The following is a 23,010-nucleotide window of genomic DNA, read 5'->3' on the forward strand; positions in this document are numbered from 1 at the left end:
GAGAGAGAGAGAGAGAGAGAGAGAGAGAGAGAGAGAGAGAGAGAGAGATCAATGCATGCACACCCCCTTGCTTATGCACGGCTCCATTGCTATGCTCCAAAGCTGTTCAGGTCCCCCTGCCTAGGGAATGATGCCACCCACAGTGGGCAGGGTCCTTCCACATCATTTAACACAGACATGCCCACGGGCCAACCCAGTGTACAATCCCTGTGGTGGCTTGAATATACTTGGCCCAGGGGAAGTGGCACTATGAGGAGGTGTGGCTTTGTTAGAAGTGCATCATTATGTAGGTGGACTTTGAAGTCTTTTATGCTTAAGCTCCACCCAGTGTGAAACACAGTCTCTTCCTGGCTTCCTTTGGATCAAAATGTAGAACTCTCAGCTCCTCCAGAACCATGTCTACCTAGACTCTGCCATGCTTCCTGTCGTGATGATAATGGACTGAACATCTGAAACTGTAAGCCAGTCCTGATGAGATGTTTTATAAGAGTTGCCTTGGACATGGTGTCTCTGCACAGCAACAGAACCCTAACTAAGACAATTCCTCGCTGAGGCTCTTCCCAGGTGACTCTACATTGTATCAAGTTGACAGCAGCCATGGCTAACTGGTTAACAAGGTTGACACTGAGACAAACTACCAAGCTGCAATAACAATAGCCACATCTTCCTCTTACTCAGGCTCTCTTGATCAGATTGAAAACCATGTAGAATGACTGCCCCCGCAATGTCATCCAGGCCTAGGGAAGAGCAGTCTTCAAGGGTTGCCCCGAGAAGAAGTGTCCTGATGTACTTCTCAGAAAGCCTCCATCAGAGACAGGAGACCGCACTAATCACCAGGCTTCTGCCTTAACAACTAAAGCCAAAGCTACTTACTCCAAAAAGCCACTGAAATCTCCCAAATGCTCAAGAGAGGAGGGAGGAGATGATCCCTCTCAGGCAGACCGATTCTCATCAATAGTCTTGTATCGTTACATCTGTTCTCCCAGGAGATCGATCAGGGAGGATACAGCAAGTTGCTTCTGGCATTGGCGATCAATGCCAGATCCTAGCTTCCCTGGACTCAGAACAGTCGATGCTGTCTAGCTGAGAAACGGGTGGAGGCTGTGCGGTGTATGTGGCATAGACAGCAAAGAACGCCAGTGAACAGCTTGTGGCAGGGCGTGGTAATGACAGAGAGTAAGACAATGGTGTCTGGCATTCCGGGCTCCCATCTGCTGAATTAAGAGATGTTCCACAGTGTCAGACATCGCAGCCTCAAAGTCACAAAGTACTTTTATTCCTGCTACATTCATTGTGAGGAGTTCACACTCCTACCCCTCCCTCAGTGTGAGGAGTTCACACTCCCATCCCTCCCTCAGCACAAGGAGTTCACACTCCCATCCCTCCCTCAGTGTGAGGAGTTCACACTCCCACCCCTCCCTCAATGTGAGGAGTTCACACTCCTATCCCTCCCTCAGTGTAAGGAGTTCACATTCCTACCCCTCCCTCAGTGTGAGGGGTTCACACTCCCATCCCTCTCTCAGTGTGAGGAGTTCATACTCCCATCCCTCCCTCAGCACAAAGAATTCACACCCCTATCCTTCCCTCAGTGTGAGGAGTTCACACTCCCACCCCTCCCTTAGTGTGAGGAGTTCACACTCCCATTCCTCCCTCAGCAGGAGGAGTTCACACTTCTCCCTCCTTCAGTGTGAGGAGTTCACACTCCCATCCTTCCTTCAGTATGAGGGGTTCATACTCCCATCCTTCCTTCAGTATGAGGAGTTCACAGTCCTATCATCCCCTGATTTGAGGGCACCAGGCAGTTTCCAGAAAGGTTCTGTGGAAATTCTCATCTTCTGAAACAAAGGGCACTGAGCCTGAAACCTGGAGCATCAACTGTGGACATGTGGGGACAGATATTACCTGACTGTGGGCAGCTGGGTGAGCTGTGCTGTGCAGCTCACAATGTTAACAGCCTCTCTGGGCTCTATTAGAGAACACCAGCATCTCTTCCCTCAAATTTGTGACAAGCAAAATTGTTGTCAAAATACTTCCAAGGGTCAGAATCACACCCAGAGGACAGCTGAGCCCAGATGTGAAGCTGGACCCTGACCCAGCCACTCCTGACTGTGTGACCTCGCCTTCAGGGTGGAAAGCCTCCCCCATAGCAAGGAGGCTCTACGGAGGCTCTGGAGTACAGGAACTTGTGGTTGGTACCAGCCACTCCATAACTCAGGTCCCTGGACAACCAGTATCTCTATCACCTGGTTATAAATACTGGGCATGGTAATACCTCCCTGTGAGCCACTTGGTAGGTGGAGGCAAAGGGATTGCAAGTTCTAGGCCACCCTGGGCTATAGTGAGACTTAGTCTAACAAAACAAAAGATGACAAAATATCTAAGCACTGTGGAAATCAGAAGAGTTTCTTAAAAGGTAAAAAGACAGAACATCCCATGCTCTGGCTATGCCCCTGGAATGTTCCCTAAGGGACGAAGCATATCTACAGACCTATCGAGCCGCCTTTCAGCTTGCATTCACAGCTATACCACCCAGAGTGGATGATGAGAGAACCAACCAAGCCGTCAATGTGGCTGTTATCCTCAGCAGAGCTTTTCAGCCTCACAGAGTGAAATCGTGTCCTTGCAGGGGTCTGGGTGGAACTAGAGATTGCCTGATAAATAAAGCCAGATGGAGAAAGACAAATATGTCTTTTCTCACACACGTGGCATGATTATATGGTATGTGTGTGTATGTCTGTGTGTATGTATATGTATGTGTGTTTATGTATGTGTGTGTATGTATGTGTGTATGTGTATGTATGTGTGTATATGTGTGTATGTATGTGCATGTATGTGTGTATGTGTATGTATGTGTGTATGTATGTATGTATGTGTATATATGTGTGTATGTGTGTGTCGGCATACATACATCAGAAAGCCATACCGAACCCATTATTTTGCATGCTACCTAAACCAAAATGATAACCAAAAAGGCCCTGCATAGACAGGGAGATGGCTCAGCTGGTAAAGGTGCTTGTTCCCAATTCCGACAAAGACCTGAGTTCGATTCCTGGAACCCCCATGATCCTTTGACCTGTATACGTGTGTGGTGTCATGATCCGACACACACAAAATAATGTGATCATTTGTTTTAAGTTTTTCCTTTTCAAGAAAGGAAGTATCCCTTTCAGGCCCCGCCTCCTTCTGTCAGGTCAGGTTTGCTGTAGCCACCCTCCCCAGCTGACATGATTCCTTCGGTGACACTGAGGAAACGCTTGTCCTGCCTTGAATCGACAGGCTTAAGCACAGTGAAGACATGGTAGTTGCCAATCTCTTCCCTCTCTGGCCTTGGGCAAGGCAAGGCCCTCTCCCTCAGAGCCTCTCCCTCACACTGTGTAAACAGAGATTAAAAATGTCCTCTCAGCCAAAGGCAAGGGTTCAACTTTAATCAGAAGGGCTCTGGAAAGTATTTTTGCACAGTGTCTTTGTCGCTGCAGACAGACAATCTCAGCTGTTCCCAGGCTGTTTGCCACTGTCCTCTCTGACGCCTCCTAACAATATCGGGAGGCAGCTGCTCCCTGCATGAAGCATGAAGCTGTTGAAGCTCCCCCTGTACACTTTTGTGATGTTCCTTTTGATAGAGTCTAAAATTATAACAGCCACTTGGCCACTCACGGTCCATTTATCCATTTATTGACTCCACGGGGGAGAAAAACAACGTCTGAGCCGTGTGCGCTCTCTCCTCTCCACATCTCAAGGTGATGGCCAGGCGGTCTGTGCCTCTCACCAGAACAGATTCATCAAATCCTCCTCACGGCTGGGACCTGCTGGCTCCTGCAGCCTGTGAGTTCTGTCCTCTCTGGCACTTGGGGATGCTTGAGTCTGAGGGAGAGTTTGGTGAGGGTCTCCCTTTATTTTTCTTCAGTCTGCAGTAGATCCACCTCACCCCAACTGCTTTCCTGGCCCAGGCGTGCCCTCTCTGGGGATCTAAAGCTGTTCTGGGGAAGGCAGTGGTCTGAGCCAAGAGAAACTGTCCTTTGGTTTGACTCTGTACCTGAGTTGGGTATTTTGTGTGTATAAATGGTGTTGGTAGTCATTTGTTTGTCTAGTCCCTTGCAGCCACTGGACAGATACTCTCCACAACTGAGATGCGCTGCAGGTCTGGGAGATTCCTCTATGTTTCCTTTTTTAAAAAATATTATTTATTTATCATTATTTATACAAGTACACTGTAGCTGTCTTCAGACACACCAGAAGAGGGAATTGGATCCCATTACAGATGGCTGTGAGCCACCACGTGGTTGCTGGGAATTGAACTCAGGATCTCTGGAAGAGCAGTCAGTGCTCTTAATCACTGAACCATCTCTCCAGCCCTCCTCTATGTTTCTTAAGCAAACTTCAGTGCGTGGTGGAGACTTTACAGCCTCATACTCCAAAAACAGAGGAGGCAGTGACAGCCAATGTGTCAGACCTGGCCCTACCCGTGTTTGTCAGTAGAGTTCTGTTGGAACAAATATGTTCAGTGTGTATCTTCCGTGGAAGTGGCTATGGTCTGACGACAGAAGGTTCAGAGGTCAAAACAGAGTCTGTAAAACTGAAATATTCAGCAACCAGCTGTGCAGACAAGATTTACAGTCACCCTTCAAAGAGATGTGAGTCCCACAGCTCCATTACACCGGGAGCCTGCGAGTCCAAGGATGGATGGGGTTTCTGCAGGGTCCCTTAGACAGAATCACTTGGAGTCAGCTATACCCGGGGACATAGGATCTATGCAAACATTAGTTCTGAGGTTTATCTCAAGGGTTTACTAATGTTTGTGACTCAAGAGTCTCTCATATTGTGTGTTTCCTGGCCTTCAAATGCTAAGGCCTCGGGCGTTAACGACCGACCGAGGATGCCGTCATTCTAAAATGTCAAGATTTTGTGGGCCTGAAGATCGAGCAGCCATATGGAGAAGGAGGCGGGCTCTGTCATTAGGGAGCAGAAGGTAGGCATGGTAATTAGCCAACACCAGAATTGAGCTCCTAAATTAATCTTTTTAAAAGGGCAGACCGGTTTTACCTTGCAGGGGAAAGATGTTGGACAGATGGGAGCTTGGCAGTGTCTGTCCCAGCCATCTTTCCTAAGGCACAACTGGGATGTTCCTAAGGCACAACCCAAAGGCTCAGGGGGACTGAGTCAGGCTCAACTAAGCGCACGCCACTCTGCGGACTCCACAAACAGGTTCCTTCTTTATCACTGAACTATCCGTGATAAGAGATCGAAGATGGAAACTAAACAGGCTAGGTTCGGTCAGCTCCACCCAAGGGAGATGTCCAGGAGGGAGCTGAAAAGCTTGCCCAGAGGAAGGGAAGGAGTTGGAAACCAACCCACAACTTGAGGTGGTGCCCACTGCTCGATACCCAATACAGTGACTAAGCATGGCTTCTAAGCCCTGTGGCTGCTCAAATGAGTCAGATTTCACACTTTGCCTCAACCGACCCCACTCAAAATTAAAAGAGCCCAATGGTGTGAGGCCATCAGGTCACCCAGCACCAGCCAACACAAGCTAGCTTCATGGGCTGAGTCCTTGCCTGCTGAGCCACCACCCAGGTTGCTGTCCACATGTCCTAGAGAAAGAGTAAGCATCGTGTTCATCTGTTCTTTCTGATCAGCCATCACTCCAGGGAGAGCACTGGAGGCTTGCCACACCAAGAGCTGTTGGCTTCTAGGCTTCTATACGCCCACTCTTTCTGTGCCTGATAGTCTGAAAGGCTTTGTGATTCTGCTTTGTGATAATCTAAAGCTCAAAGGGCAACCCCATAGATGGAGGCAGACAGTACCCCCCAACCCCTGTCCTTTTAAAGAAAGAGCTTGACCGGTTTGCTATATGCAAATCTGTCACAGAGTCACTCAACAAACAGCAAACACCTGTTTGTTGGCACACACCTGCTAGGGGCACACTGTTCACTTTGGGAGCCCACCCTGGAAGAGTGATGACTGGTAACAGGAAAGAGCAGACAGTGTGGCAAACCAGACAGATGTGTAAAACAGAGGTGGGTTGCAGCGCCAAACTGACTGTTTCTCTTGGTTACCAAGAGTTACCGAGGGATGTGGTCTAGGGATGGTTGTGACTCTGGGGTAGGAGGGGGACCCATCCCTCCTAGAACTGTGCAATCAGAGATCATATCTTTCAGATGCCAGCAGGTTTTAGGAGCGAATGACCTCGAGCCAGTGATCGAAATCAACAAGACCCCGTCCATATTTGGGGGCTTCTGGCTAGTCAGTTTGGCAGGAAATGTCCTGTTAGCCTTCACCATGGCTAATGGAGTCTTAGCTATTCTCATCTTGGCTCCATGGTCACTGAGTTGAGAATTTACAAAATGACTGTCGACAGAGGGGTGGGAGAAGGATCCGGAGAGAGTGTTCTGGTTAGTGTGTGTGCCAATCCCCCGGGTGTGGATGTTATCATGGTAACTAACAGCAGGAAGCTATAGGGATGCCACAGAAAAGAGCTGTGAACACTTGGCCCTGGGGAGCTGGTACAAGATGAGCCCCAAAGCCTGGACTGAGCCTGGGGCCATCACAGGGTCTTGAAGCCCTGGGCTTCTCTGTCAGGTGACCCAGTGAGTTCCCTTCTGAATACCCCAATCAGGGATGGTAGGCTACTAACAACAACAAGAACAGTGTTAGCAACAACATCCACAACAGCAGCAACCACTACAACCACAGCAACAACAGCAACAGCAGCAACCACAACAGCAACACCACCAGCAGCAACACCACCAGCAGCAACACCAACCAAAACAACAACAACTACAACAACCGCAGTCACACAACAACAGCAACAACAACCACAACCACAACAACCACCACCACAACAGCAACAGCAACAATAGCAACAATAACCACAACAACTATAACAACAACAGCAACCACCACAACCACAACAACAGCATCAGCAACAACATCCACAACAGCAGCAATCACCACAACCATAGCAACAACAGTAACAGTAGCAAACACAACAGCAACACCACCACCAGCAACACCAACCAAAACAGCAACAGCAACAACAACTACAACCACAACCACACAACAACAGCAGCAGCAACAACCACAATAGCAATCACAATAAAAGCAGTAACATCCACAACCACCACAACCACCACAACAGCAACAACAACCACAACAACAACTATAACAACAACCACAAACACCACAACAGCAACAATAGCATCAACAACCACAACAGCAACAATAGCAATCAAAATAACAACAGCAGCAACAACCACAACCACCATCACAACAGCAACAACAACCACAACAACTATAACAACAGCAACAACCACAACAGCAACAACAGCAACCACCACCACAGCAGCAACAGCAGCCACAACCACCACAACTACAACAGCAGCAACAGTAGCAACAGCCATAGACTTGACAAATTCACTAGCTTCCCCCTAGTCTAAACAAATCCCATCTAAACCCAGGAATTCTCCCAGTACAGTCCATTCTGCCACCCCGTGTATTGGCACAGCCTCAAGTTCTAAGGTTCCCTCATCCCTTCTCGTTAAGACCAATGTCCCCCCTTCAGAATCAAAAAAAGGGCACCCCTACCCCTCCTATTGAAGTATGTGCTTGCTAAGGAGCAAGTCAGGGCAGTGAGTCATTCTCACAGGACCCTGGCTTCTCTGGGGCAGCCATTTTCCCAAGAACATGCAGCTGTAAAGGTGACAATACTGTCACCCCAGACACCAGTCTGCTGGGCTTCCCTAAAGTGTGACGAGCAGAGCAGAGCTTGATCTCATCCGAGCCGTCTGCCTTGGGTTGATCTGAATAATTTAATATACACCTGCGGTATTCAGTCAGCGCCCCCGCCCCTTCTCTTTTTTAAGTAATTAACATTGTGGAGTTAAATGACTTTAATTCCCAGCAAAGTGACAAAGTGCGGTTGATGAGGTCTCAGGGGACGTGATAGCTATCTGCTCCTCTGTGTACACCATCCTGAGACTACACACACTGTCTGTAATTGGTATTAGCAACTGTAAATTCTGATTAATTGCCAGAGAGCCACTTTCCAATTGCAGAAACAAAGCCACAAGCCAGGGAGTAATGGACCCAATTATTCCTAGGTAGGCTTTCAGTAATAGATTTTTACTATCGGAATGCCTTATCTCAGAGGCAGACACAGAGAGACTCATTTCATTAGATGCCAGCACCTTCTGAATTGTGACGAGCGCATCCAGTGTCTGGGATCAAAGACGGCGAGGAAGAAACCCGTTGTGGCAGTATTCTGGAGTCTGGGGAACCCAGCGCCTTACCCACTTTTAAGACCAAGTTGCTTTGGTACTGGAGTATTTGTGGGGGCCAAGGGGACAACCAGAGATGGTGGTGACTGGAGGGATGGCGTTGGAACTGCCTCAGCTGCCCCTGCCAGCTCTGAGCATGCAAGAAGCCTGAGCGGAGCTCGGAGCAGTCTGAGAATGCTGAGCCTTACACGTGTTGGGCCATTTGGATTACGCTGAGATAATGCTAACGGGCAGTAATTAGGAAACCACCTCCCCGCCGGGGGACCGTAAAGGACATTATTTACACCCGGCTTGTGGCCCCAAACGCCCTCCATATGGAATGACTTTTTAAATACTTCACTTCTCACTCCAAATAATTCATCTTTATGAGCTCGACTTCACATTTGCAAGCAGAGAGAATGCTCAAAGCTTTGTAAAATGAGCCCTTAACCCCGAGTTGGTGGACGCCCTGGGCAGCTGAGGAGGGGCCGTGTGCCAATCTGTACCCTGGACGCATGGCTCATTGAGCACAAGAACAACATAAAGAAACAAAAATAAATTCCAACACTGCACGGGGTCTGGCTCTGGGCTGCTCAGGGCTCTTCCTGGATGTGGGCAGACTCAAAGAACAGGACAAAGGAGAGAAAGTGGGGGTGGGGCAGTCTGCAGGAATCACAGGGCAGGGCTGAAGAGCAGCCTGTACCACCTGCTTCTGTGATTGGTTTTGTTAGTATGATGGTGTTTGTGTGTGTGTGTGTGCATATAAAGTGTATGCATGTGTGTATGCCTGCGTATATGTGTATGATTCTGTTTGCACATGTGTATGTCTGTGCATATATGTGTATGTATTTGATTGCTTACGTGTGTGTGTGAGTGTGTCTATGTCAGCATGTATGTGTATGATTCTGTGTGCATGTGTGTGTATGGTTTCTGTGTGTATATCTGTGTCCATGTCTGTGTGTATGTGTATGATTTTGTATTTGTATATATATCCATATGTGTACATATGCATGTGAGTATATGTATGATTCTGTGTGTATATCTCTGTGTGTATGTTGGTGTGTGTATATATGATTCTGTGTGTATATGTCTGTATGCCTGTATATGTCTCTGTGTGTATGTATGTATCTATATGATTGTCTATACATATGTGTGTGTGTGTATGTTTATGGCTGAATGTATGTGTATGTTCTCTATGTGTGTGTTCTCTGTGTATATGCTTGCAACTCTGTATGTGTATGCATACGTGTGTGCATGTCTATGTGTGTGTATGTATGCTTGTGTGTATACATGTACAAGCCTGTGTGTGTGTATGCTTGTGTGCATGTGTATGATTGTGTGTGTGTGCACGCCTAGAATCACCATGTGTATGGCTCTCTAAGGGCTGTCTGTCATATATTTTTTGACACAGATCTGTCACTGGGACTTGAAGCTTGCCAATCAGGCTAGGCTGGCAATCACCTGAGATCCTCTTGTCTCCACAATGTTGAAACCATAAGTGTGGGCCACCACACCCAGATTTTTGTTCCGTTGGTGTTGGGGATAGAAGTCTGGTCCTCGTGCCCATATGGTGAGCTCTCTACCCACTGAACTTCCCAGCCCTGACTACACTGAGTTTATAGAGTCTCAGGACTTGGGTCTTCTGGAGTGGCACATGTGCCACAAGATTTGATTTGCATGGTCATCTGACTCTAAACCTCTCTCCTTCTGCTCCCCAGCGACCTCCCAACCAGAGCACTGGCTCCTCACCCCAGTGACCCCGCTCCAGGGAGACTCTCATCCTCCTCACAGCTGGCAGGGACTTGTTATCAAACTGTCAGCAGCTTTGCAAGCTAGGCGTCAAACACAGCTATTAGTAAAAATTAAATGATGTGAATCGACCATGAAATAATTATATTTAAAAACAAAGATGAATCTCACATTTCTCTATGGTTTTACTAGTGCTTCTCTGTGGGAGTTTGTGTTTGTTTTTCTGGGTTGGGGGAATCACAGATGATGGTGCCCTGCGTGACTGGGACCCCCCCCCTCCACACACACACACGGTGTCCTCAGCTTCAGGTGGGAAATTTACACCATGGGAGTTGGCAGTCACTAGAAACCAGGAAATCCCTCCATGAGGAGCCAGCTGAACACTCACAGGTACTCTCCAGTTTCTGTCCCCAGGTCTAGGAGACCCAACCCAGCCATGTACTGTATGCAGGGAAGCCTTTTCTTAAAGGAAATGTATGGACACAGAGGTGGGGCTGGGCTCCTCATTTCCTTAGGACCTGAATCTCTTTTCATTTTTTTCCCATCTGAAGGTGAAAAATGCACCCCTAAGCAATGGCAGATCCATAATTCATGGGCATATAAAATTGATGCTGGGTTTAACAGAGGAGAGCTGTAAGTGGCTGTCCATTAACTATTTATGAGCCAGCCGGGGCGCTGACAAGCCAGACGTGGGGAGGAGATCACACCCGTGTTCCCATGTTTTATTTAAACATTATTAAAAGTACACAGTCTACAGGGAGGCTTTCAATCCCGCCCGGAATCTGAATCCATTCTGAGGTGGCCTCCAGGTCTCAGAAAGCTTAGCTCAGGGTTCTCTAGGAACTGTCCTTTTCCTCTAGACTAGGGACATTTTTCCTAGTCTCAACCCTCTCTTCTCATAGGCTCCTTTTCCAGCTGCCTGATGACCTGGGGTATAGCACACCCTCTCCCTGAGCCTGAACTGATTCATCTGTAAGATGGGACATCCCACAGATATCACACCAACATCGACAGTGAGGACTTGATCCTCGGATACTGAGTGACTTTCGGATGATCGGTAATGTCTGGAGACATTTTTATGGGAATCGCTTGGAGCAGGGGATGCTGCCTGTTCTTACTGGATAGAGGACAAGGGTGCTGCAAACTGTGTCAGAATGTACCAGCCAGCACCCCACCCCTCAGAATTAATAACACCACAGCTGGAAAACCCTGAGTTACACGGTGAAAAGTTCTAACTTTTTTGATTATTTTGAATATGTACTTCTATGAATAAACACCATGGGTCTAAGATGCTTGAGTCAGAAAATCATCCCTGAGAGGCTTCGGGCCTAGAGTTCAAATTCTTACTCTGTCACTTAGGAGAAAATGCCTTACCACAATGGCTCTGGTTTCCTCTACTGGTAAAAAATAAAGGATGGGAACTCCATGTAAAGTCCTTGGTCCACAGCCCAGCTCGAGGAAAGTAGACGGCACCAGTCCTAGCTGCCGCCATAACCATGAACTGAACTGACATATCCCTCGCGGGGTAGGAAGTATAATATGTGGGTAGCAGACAATGTCAGAGGGAAGGAGAGAGTCAAGTCTGAAGGGGAAGGAGAAAGAAATCAAATGGCAACCAGTGAGCACCTACTGTGTGCTATTTTTTGGCACTTCTGTATACTTATCTCTCTCATCTGCACAGTCATTTAACAGGCAGGCGGCTCTACCCAGGGCTTCACAGGGGAGACCAGATTATGCAATAGGAGCAAAGGCATCCCTGGGTCTGTTCCATCTGTCAGGCGCTACCCTCCCTTCCCATTCACATCCATTTGGGGCTTGTTTTTGGAAATGGGATCTTTGCAGAGGTGATTAATGAAATAATGATACTGGGTCAGAATCCCATCACAGCTTGGGTATGAAATGTTCCTCCACGGGCTCGAAATTTGGAAGCTCCTGGTGGCCTTATCTGGGGAGGTTCTGCAAACTCAGGGATGAGGTCAAGCTAGAGGAAAGCGGGTCCTCACCATCCCCAAGTGTGACCAACATGACGGGAACTGAGCTCTTTACCACATCTTCCTCACCATGCTGGAACATCCCCTGCCGCACTCCCTGAAGCCCTGAGTGAAAGGGTCATAGCGACGAGAATGGTCACTAATGCTGTGGCCGTAAATCCAGTGAGTTTAGCCTCAGAAGACACGCAGGGTCAGTACAGAAGAGGAAGCCATGTGAGAACAGGTGTGGGGACCGACTAGTGCAGCCACCTGCCAAGGATCACCTGGAACCACTGGACTGTGAACAAGATTGCCCTGTCCCTCCTGAAACCTGTGGTGTGTAGGGGTGGGGTGGGGGGTGGACCTGCTGACCCTTCGATTTCAGACTTCCGGCCTCCTTAGCTGGGACACGGTGAACTTTTCCTGCTTTAGGACAATCAGGTTTTGGGTAACAGATAAAAGTCCAATAGGATCTATACTCACACAAGTCAGAGCAGTTCCATGAGCGACGAAGGGGGGAGTGGGGAAGAAAGGCAATCTGTTATCCATGGGCATGAAGGGAAGGGTCTGGGATGGGACAGATGAGAGGGAGAAGGCTGAGCAGTCAGGCTTGCAGCCCCAAAGCCAGTCTTCTCCTCAGGGGATCTGGGTATGGCCCGGGCACACAACAGTCATTCTCTAGCTTTTAACTAAAAATGATGTGTGCGGTGGAGCCTGTGGAGAGCAGAGAGCAATTTTCAGGAGTTGTTCATCTCTTCCCATCCACCATGTGAGACTCAAACTCAGGACATCAGCAACGGGCCATCACCTCTATGCACTGAGAGACCTGGCTGCTGCCAGACCTGCTTCTTTTGTAAAAGTCCAGTTCCATGGTGACTAACCCAGCTGTTCTTACAGGAAGCAAGCAAAAGCTAATCTTTCTGTGTGCCAAGATGAGAGATCAGGTGTCGATAAAGAACAGGTAAGTCCTGCACTGTGTAGGAGCACAGGTGTGGGGACATCAAGAAGCCAAGCACACTGAAAGTTTGTTCAGACCTGGGAGACCCATGTACAGCTCCAAGAGGCATAGCTTCCTCTTCTATACACCCAACCACTCATCCATCCACCTACCCACACATCCATCCATCCACCTACCCCATCCATCCATCCATCCATCCATCCATCCATCCATCCATCCATCCATCATTTAGCCTTCCTTCCTTCCTTCCTTCCTTCCTTCCTTCCTTCCTTCCTTCCTTCCTTCCTTCCTTCCTTCCTTCCTTCTTTCTTTCCTTCCTTCCTTCCTTCCTTCCTTCCTTCCTTCCTTCCTTCCTTCCTTCCTCCAGGATGAAGAAGGTGGTATGAAGGCTCCCTACCACCATCCGTACCCCAGCTTCCCTAGATACCCAGTCCAGGGTCCAAGGTGGTTCTTCTGGTCTCTGTGACAACTGAAACACAACAGAATATAAATCCAAAGACGAGTCATCTTGTGCCCCGATGACAAAGGAACTTGAATGATTTAGAGCCAGAAAATTCTTCTCTCCACAATGGCACCTGGAGTTGCCAAGAATAGTACACCCACTAAAATTAATGGTCAGAGCTCATTTTTCTTATTTTGTAGGCAGAGAAGTTCCACTGGTAGGGTAATGGATACTGATCTGGACGTGCCGGTGAGCCAGCTGGGGGATCAATCACCCACTTGCAACAGCTCACAGCCCTTTAAACCAACACCAGCTGTGACAAATAGAGCTGGCTGGGGATGGGGAGGAAAGGATACTGATAGAAGATCCATCAGCATCCTTGTGGCGGCTCAAGGGTCTCAGGGGCCTAGAATCCTTCTCCGTCTCCAACAGTAAAGTCATTTTTCAGCAGGCTAGATGCCAAGGGCAGGGATATCATAGGGAAAGCTTCAGTGCTAGACACACAAGGTCATCAGTCCCAGCTCTGGCATCCCAGATGCTACTGCCCTGGGTCACCTCTGCCTGGTGGTGATGATGGTCTCCCAGCATTCATTGGGAGAATCAGTGATGGAGGAAGGAAGGAAGGAAGGAAGGAAGGAAGGAAGGAAGGAAGGAAGGAAGGGAGGGAGGGAGGGAGGGAGGGAGGGAGGGAGGGAGGAAGGAAGGAAGGTAGATGATAAATGGAAAGATGGATGGGTGAATGGATGGATGGATGGATGGATGGATGATGGATGGGTGGATGAGTGGGTGGATGAGTGGGTGGAAGGATGAGTGGGTGGAAGGATGGATGGATGGATGGATGTGTGGATGGATGCATGACAGATGGATGGATGGATGGGTGGGTGGGAAGATGGATGGATGGATGATAGATGGATGGATGGGTGGATGGGTGGGTGGGAAGATGGATGGATGGATGATAGATGGATGGATGGGTGGATGGATGGGTGGATGGATGGGTGGATGGATGGGTAGATTAATGGATAATGGATTGGTAGATGGGTGGATAGGTGAGTAGGAGGATGGATGGATGCATGGATGGATGGATGGGAGGATGAGGGGTGGATGGATGGGTGGATGGATGGGTATATGAATGGATGAATGAATGCTTGAATTATGAAGTTCCAAAATCACCTTTCTTCCTTCCAGGGAGACTTTAATTCGAAAGATGGAGGGTGCAGATGGCGATTCTGCTCTAGAACATGGATGTGGTGGTGACGATGTACATGGGAGGAGGATTCAGTGCTGAGTAAGATGTGACTATGCGTGTTGTCTATGAGCTGTCACTGCAGAGGAAAGTGCATCTGTGTAAAGTCCACTAGTGTTAATTAGCTTTCTGATAATGCGAGAAAACACCTGAGGTAGACATATAACAAGATGGAGAGGCTGACCTGGGCTCAGTGTTTCAGAGATAGCATTCTGTGGCTGCTTGCCCTGCTGCTTTGGAGGAGTGTCGAGAGATGCTGTTGGAGATGGCTACTCAAGATACCAAGCAGCAAAGAGAAAAGCAGGAAGGGACTGGTACTCCCATGTCCTCTCCAAGGGCACACCCCCAATAATCTAACTTCCTGCTACTACACCTTGACTTGGAAAGGCCATGACCCAAGCTGTTACAGTAATGTATCTCACGTGTGAGCTGGTTGAGGACGCCTAGCACAGGCACACACACACACACACACACACACACACACACACACACACACACGCATCCCTAGTATGATGCACAGTACACACTCTGGAGACACACTTAAGATGAATGAATGTACCAAGAACTCTGACGTCTGTACAGAATGGCAGGAGAAGACACAGGAAAAAATATGCTGGTCCTGGCCTTGAACCTTGACCAGAACAGGTGTAATGAGGTCTCTGAGAATCCTAAATAGGTGCCAGGGTGCCACAGCAGGGTGGCCAGCCTCAGCAACAATAACCATTTACTGTCCCAGTGTCCTCATTGTGTGCTTCAGCATAGTGGGGACCTTGAGACCCCCTCCTTCCTCATTGTGCCTGTGAACATGTGTGTGAGCCCAGACTTCTTTCCTTCTCTCACAGAGTGCTGGGAGCCCAAAGGCCAAGAATATACTGGTAATGTGGAGACAGTCTCTCTTAGCAAGAAGCTGTGTGTGGTGATTTGAATTGGAAATGTCCTTTGCATGCTCATGGTTTGAGCTCCTGGCCCTGCCCAGCTTGTGGTCCTACTTTGAGCCTTTAGGTTGCTGGGCCTGGTGGGCTGAAGGTCATTGGAGGCAACCTTTGAAGGTTAAACCTCCCCCACTTTGACTCAGGTGTGTATTTTCTGTTCCTGTGACTGGATAAAGTCTCCAACCTCTGCTGCCACAGACTGCATGGCTCCTATCCTGTGCTTTTCCCAGCCATGAGGGAGGGATGAGAGCTCTGGAAACTTTAGTCAAGATAAGCCCCCCTTCCCAACTAAGGCTGTCTCTGTCAAGGGTCTCAGTCACAGTCACAGAGGGGGAAGTCACCAATACCGACTGCTTAACCTGTCCCTGTGAGCCTTGCTCACCTCAGAAGCCCTAAAGAGACTGTGGGATATGCCAGATGCCTTGGACACGGCAGCCGAGCAGTTGTGTGGTCTGTCCTCCTCAGATAAGTTCCTGGTGGCCTTCCCTGACACATGTCCACCCAGGACTGTGAATGTGGGTTTATCTTCAGGATCAATACAACCTTTAGTTAGGGTGTGCTCTAAATCCAGAGGTAGCTGTCCTGACAAGTGCAGAGAGATAGCTGCAGCCTAAACCCTCAAGCAAAAAAAAAAAAAAAAAAAAGTCTGGGGACAGAGGAGGCACAGACTAAAATTTTGCTGCTAGTTGTCATTGGCCAGGACCTGCAGCCACCAGGCAGGCAAAGCCCTGGCAGGGGGTAGGGTCTGGTACGGGGGTTCTTCAGAGTGAGTATGACCTGACACACTCCATTTTAGACTCTGATCCCCACAACACTTGTGACCATATATGTGTTGCTTTAACCACACCCAGTTTGCAGTCGCATGTTATATCCACAGTGGACATATCTTGAGGTTGCTCTGAAATGTTCCAAACTGCCCAGGGTGACAGTGACATCTGTCTAATCTTTCTAATATTCAAAGGTCTCTAAAGATCTGCACATTACCCTAGGACCTAAAGCACAGAGTGGGGAAAATGGAGAAGAGAAAATGGCAGGACACAGGAAGGGGAGATGGCACAGAGGGGAAGACAAAAAAAACTCCATTTGACAGGCTGGTACGCCTGCGTATGTAGCCACCTAACAAAGACATCAGAGGAGAGGGAGGCCAGGATGAGTTTCCTCCTGGCTGGAGCTGACTCAGACATGGTGTGGCATAGGAAGTAGGCTGCTAATGAACCCTGCTTGTCAACGGGAGGAAAACCTTTCTCTCCCTTAGGGCAGAGAGGAAACTCCAGTCAGGGACCTGGACTTGTCTGACGACTTCAGTCTTTGTACGGTACCTCGTCTGTCACCACCCAGGCAGCTGGCCTGTCAGGGGTAGAGCTGACAGCCCGACCATGGCTGTGGAGGATGCTGGCCTGAGAAGCTCATTTGCTGAGGAGGACGGTGGGTAAGCCCCATCACAGTCAGAAGGCACAGGCAGGTAAGGGAAACGACCTCACTTTGGAGACCTCAGGGACTGGGGTAGGCATGGTGTGGGTTCACATGCATGAAATTTGAACGGCGCCATACAAGGGGGTGCTGAGCACCCCTCCCCAACTGCAGAATACTTCAATGTGCCTGTCCCCAAGACTGGTGCTTTCATGTGCCCTGTGATCCCTGTAGGAAACTATTCTTAGAACAATACATCAAAAGATGAAGGAAATTCCCACAAGGCAGAAAACAGATTAAAAAGTGTTCTTGGTCCACACCATGGATATAAGAGACCTAGTGACAAATACAGTGGGCTAGAGCTACAGACTGTATGACCTCAGGCAAGTACCTGTCCTTCTCTAAGCCTCTACATTTGCCATGCTAGATAGCCCGGATTTCAGTTTCCTCACCCTCCCAATGGACATGGGATTCCCGCAAGGAGCACTTCCCTTAGAACGGGAGCACTGTCCATACTTGGCACTGGCTTCTCTAGGCTCCTCTTCCACCTTCCACGTTTGCTGTCTCTGCTCCGAGCCCATAAAAAAACCAACGTTCACCACATGTAGCACTTGAAGCCTCAGCTTCCCTATTCTACACCCTGTAGTTGCTGCGAGGCTTGTAGGCTGAGACGGGCCCTGAGACAGGCCCAGAGACGTCAGGAAAGATGGATGTTTGATACAGTTACCCTCTCTTGGTTGCCTATCCTTTATTAACACTTATTCTGATTCTTCAGTCACCCAGAAGTTTATATTCTAATTCTCCCAGGATTTGGAATCTTTCACATGTAGTTACTTATTATTCTGGGGGGAAAAAGAGCCATTCAGATAGGTGGGCATAGTCTGAGCTATAATGTCCATCGGCTTCCTAGGATTTACTGTATGAGCACACCGTATATTTACAGTAGGCCTAGATGTAGATACACAAACTTACTTTACATCTGCTACTGTAATTATTGCTATTCCAGCTGGCGTGAAAGTATTCAGCCGACTTGCAACATTACACGGCAGTAGTATTAAATGATCACCAGCTATCTTATGAGCCCTAGGGTTTATTTCTCTGTTTACAGTCGGTGGCCTAACCTGAATTGTTTTTATCAAACTCCTCACTTGATAGTGTACTTCATGACACATACTATGTAGTAGCCCACTTCCACTATGAAGAGCTATATTCACAATCATAGCTGGATTTGTCCATCGATCACTTTCAGGTTATACCCTAGGTGATACACGAGCCAAAGCTCACTTCACTATCATATTTGTAGGAGAATATGGCATTCTCCCCTCAACATTTCTTAGGTCTTTCAGGAATGCCTCGATGTTACCCTGATACTCCAGTAGCTACCCTGCCCTTGGCATTCGCAGTATGAGGCAGGGAACACTGGCCTGGGTGTGGATGCTTACAGCAGAAGACATTTGGTCAGCTTTGGATATACCTCAAGAGTCTGCAGGCAATGGTCTCTCAGCCCATTGGTGTCTGCTTCTCTTTCCTTGGTAATCCACCTCAAAGGGCCTGAGAGGGCAGCCTGGAGTCTCCGATCGAGAAGGTGTTCCTAACCCCTAAAAGGACATTTCTGTTCCAGCCTAAATGCTCGAACGCACAAGAGCCCACCAGGGCAAGGACTCACCAGTTCCATGCAGCGCCGGCTGGCTTCCTCCTCCCGCTGGGCCAGCTCCTGCATCTCTGCCTTCAGCTCCTCCAGGCGTTGCTGATAATATTGGCTGTTTTCCCGCTGCTGGGCCTCCGCCTTGACGGCCCGAGACAACTCTTCACCCATCTTGATTATACTGTCTCGAAGCCGGATGACCAGCACCTGGGAGGGGCGCAGAGCGTGGTTGGTCACAGCTTGGGGAAACCAGGAGCTCAAAGGAGGTCTCAAGGAAATGAGATCCTTCACTGGTGCCCCTGCATGTCGGTGTCAAGTGACCCAGTTAAGAACTGTGGTTTCTTAGTCTTCCTCAGAGAAGACTGAGCTGACTGGTTATCAAGTATCAAAGGTCAGCCCCCCAAAAATACATAGAGTTGTACTGATCAATCAGGTTATGTTTAGAAATATGTATGTACATACATGCACAGATATAAAAGCTATGAATTTGAACAAGAGCAAGGAGAGATACTTGGATGGATATGGAGAGGGGAACGGGAAGAGGAAATGATGTAATTATATTATAATCTCAAAAATAAAAGAAAAATGGGAAAAACCCACAAATCAAACCAACCACAAAAATGAAAAAAATAAAAATAAAATAAAATGAAAAAGAGAAAAATATTGTGATTTCTGCCCCTCAAATATGGCTGGAGAGATGGCTCAGTGGTTAAAAGCACTGACTGCTCTTCTTAAGGTCCTCAGTTCAAATCCCAGCAACCACGTGGTAGCTCACAACCATCTGTAATGAGAATTGATGCCCTCTTCTGGAGTGTCTGAAGACAGCTACAGTGTACTTACATATAATAAGTAAATAAATAAATTAATTAATTTAAAAAAAAGAATGTACTTTGAAAATAAGAAGGATTCTGAGAGACTATAGGACAAGGCACAGAGAATGTGCCTCCAAGAGGCTCTGGTTTCGATTCCTTCCTTTGCCTCTTTCTGGTGTATGACCCAGGGTAGGTGATTGTGGTTGGTTCTCCTGTGTCTAAGTCCCAGGATGGTCCCAGGATCTAACACACTAAGGCCTTTGGCATAGACAGAGTCCAGCACAAACAGGGTTGCAGAAGGAAGACCTGATAACCCATGCCTCCCAAGGTCTGGGAAGTGGAGGGACACCCCAGAAAGAATACTCTACTCCAACCAAACCTTTGGCTTCTGGGTTTATGAAAGGTAGCCTTAGATGTAAACATTCCTCTACACTCTCTGTGCTCTGCCTTCCTGGGGACAGAAACCCATCAGACATAATGAAGAGATGAAGACAAAAGACTGCCAGGCACCTTGAATGCTAGAAAAACCCCAGGGCTATTCGGATTCATTAGGCAGCCAACAAGCCTGGATCCCATCGTTCTGTAGGATCCCGGGTGGGTATGTTGACAGAAGCAAGAGTCCTGTGACTATTTCAAGCCTTGCTGAGGGTTCTGGGAGCCACAAAGAGAGGAGGCAGACTCAGGGTCAGACACTGTCATCCATAGAGAAGCTGCCCTGTGAGGCTTCTTTTCAGAGATTGTAAGAGGAAACCGGGAGAAAGAGATATCATGAATCTCTAATGACCCAGCCCTCAGCAGCAGGGACACGGACTCTGCTACATTTAGATACATTTAGATACATTTAGATACTGGTGAACACCGGGATGGGTGCTTTTAAAGTCAAACTATCAGGTTTTTCCTTTCCTATTAGATGTCTGTGCTTGAAATAAATAACAACAATGCCACAGAACCTGCATGAGGTGGGCAGCTATTCAACACAGTACCCAGCATTTCCGGTGCTCTGGAAGGCTCCTGCAGTAGTGGTCAAACTGAGTGGTTTAGAACTGTTTGGGGGCTGGTGAGATGGCTCAGTGGGTAAGAGCACCCGACTGCTCTTCTGAAGGTCCAGAGTTCAAATCCCAGCAACCACATGGTGGCTCACAACCATCCGTAACGAGATCTGGCGCCCTCTTCTGGAGTGTCTGAAGACAGCTACAGTGTACTTACATATAATAAATAAATAAATCTAAAAAAAAAAAAAAAAAAGAACTGTTTGGAAAAACCTGACAGTGAAAGTCAACAAGAATGTCTTCTGTTTATCCACAGCAGCTGTATCAGAGACCACACGTCCCTGGGTGTGGGGGAGTTTCAGAATTAGGGGCAGAGCCTTTCACACCCAAACACACTGTAGCAAATGGACAGGGGTTGCTGAGAAATGAGGACACAGAGTCAGGGGAGGGGCAAGGCAGGTGTCAATCAACACCTGTTTGCCTCCCGGGTGCCATGATCTCACTCGAATGGTGAGACCTGTCATTATCCCTAACCCCACCCCACACAGCAGTACCACCGAGTGTCAGGCACAGACTGGAGGGTTTCCACAAAGGAGGTGAGCTCTGTAAATATCCCGTGCCCTTGGTCCACAGAGCTGAAGTGAACCCACACTGAGATGATCAGCTTAAGATGTCCTCAAGAAACCCCACCCAACAGTCAATGTCCTCAACAAACCCCATCCAAGCCTGCTGGGGTTCTGCTATACTGAGCAGGCCTTATCCCTGCAGCCATCTGGGCTCTCCACCTTGGAAGGATCCACCCTGTAAAGTCAAGGCCCTGCTCTTGCTGTGGGTGTCTAGGTTCCTAAGTCTGTCCTGTACCAACCGGTGTCACAGATCGGTGGGAAAGAAGCTGGCCACAAAGAGTTTGAAGTGTATGAGAGGATGAATAGACAGGCAGGGGTGGAGGAAATGGTACCCATGGATTAACGGGTGAGCAGGTGGGCGGTGGAGTCTAGGGCTGAAGGAGGGATAGGGGAATGGAAGGAGAGGGAAAGGGGAGACAGGAGATGGGAGAAGTCGGTAGAGGAGGGTGTAAGAGTCAGGGTAAAAACAAAGTGTGGTGGAGAGGTGAACTTCTGGTAGGAACAGACAGAGGAAGAAAAGGGTGGAAGAGCATGGGGTACCTTAAGGAAGTACAGACAAGAACACAGGGAAAAGGAAAGGAGAGGGACAAGAATGGAGGCAGCCATGAGAACAACTGCCGACCCGGCAGAAGTAGAACTCACACACCTCTCCCTGCTCCGGCCCCCAGCAGCTCCTGGATTCTAGGTACCTCAAATCTTTTTATCTGCACCTTCTGGAATTCGGTCTTGTTCTCCAGGTCACAGATGATGGCTTCCTGCCTGCTGACGATGGCGCGCTCCACGGTGGACTGCTCCAGGTACTGGATGCGAAGCTGAGCCATGTGCAGCTGGGGGCATATTGAGGGATAAGCTGGCACCGACGTGCCAGCCCTGGCTCCCAGCCCTGGCACCTCTGCTCAACTGATACTGTACTGTCCATACAAGGCAGTACTGCTAACCTTCACATTGGCCCTGCCTTGGGGCAGCAGATGCTGAGAGGTGACAAGTCCTGGGCCTTGTAGCTCATTCATTGCCCACCCCTCACCTGCCCACCCCTGCCTTCTCCCTGCTTCGAGAAAGGGCCAAGCTGGCTAGAGAGAAACTCCTGCATCTGAAGCCACAGTCTACTGTGGAACCTACTAAAGGAACCTCACAGTCTACTTCCTGTTCGTATGAGCCTGGACGTGTCATTTCCTGTTTGAGCGTCCATCTCTCCGCTTTCATCACGAGACCAGCACCTAGCTGGTGGCTACTGTTACTTCTATCTTTGGCTCATCAGGAGTCAGCGCCCATGTGTGTGATGAGACCGGGCCATTCTGACAGGCATGTGCATCAGCTCTAGCAGGGCTTTGTGAAGATTGTGGGTTAAAAAAAAAAAAATGGCCCACTAGGTACCGAGGTTTAGAGGGATCTGGGCTTCAACTGGAAGAGCTCTCAATGTGGTGTGTCCCTGACTCAGACATTCTTTCTTCTTGGGAATGATTTCTCAGAGAGAGAGGGGAACAACTGGGGAGAAGAACCCTGCATTGAACATTGCCTGGACCATCTGTGTGGGGAGCGGGAACAGGCAACTGTGACCAGAGGGTGTGGATCTGTATTTCTGTCCAAGAGGACTTTCTGGATTCGGCTGGCACATGACTGAAGTTGGACAAATGAATGGGTGATCCTGAGGGGACAGAGGGATCCTACCGTCTCTCACAGCATGGCTGCTGTGGGCCCATACCTGCTCTCTCAGCTTCTGTTTCTCCTTCTTGGCTTCTTCCAGCTGCAGCTGCAGCTCCTGAATCTGCCCGATGTCAGCAGCTGACTGGTGAGGCAGAAAACAAGATGAAGAGACCCCTTTGAGCATCCTTTCTTCCCTGATCTCTCTATCGAAACTTCTGTGACAGCAGTTGGTCCTTAAAAGAGGTCTCTTACCCCTTCCCAAGACCCCATCGCTTTTTTTGCTGAGTCACAACTTCCCAGTACCTCATCTCTATTTGCTGAGTCGCAACTTCCCAGTA

At 48.6% G+C, this 23,010-nt stretch overlaps 1 protein-coding gene across 1 annotated transcript in view; it reads right to left on the minus strand.

Moving 5' to 3' along the window:
• Myo18b (myosin XVIIIB) overlaps positions 1-23,010 on the minus strand; it is a 208,929-nt gene that overhangs the window by 51,001 nt on the left and 134,918 nt on the right. The window contains exons 38-40 of the mRNA XM_029477836.1: positions 22,731-22,814; positions 21,718-21,855; positions 18,623-18,808 (exon numbers count right to left, since the gene is read on the minus strand). Of these exons, the coding sequence (XP_029333696.1) occupies positions 18,623-18,808; positions 21,718-21,855; positions 22,731-22,814 (408 nt within the window). The remainder of the gene's footprint in view (positions 1-18,622; positions 18,809-21,717; positions 21,856-22,730; positions 22,815-23,010) is intronic.

The sequence above is a fragment of the Mus caroli genome, chromosome 5, assembly GCF_900094665.2.
Source record: "Mus caroli chromosome 5, CAROLI_EIJ_v1.1, whole genome shotgun sequence".
Classification (NCBI taxonomy): domain Eukaryota; kingdom Metazoa; phylum Chordata; class Mammalia; order Rodentia; family Muridae; genus Mus; species Mus caroli.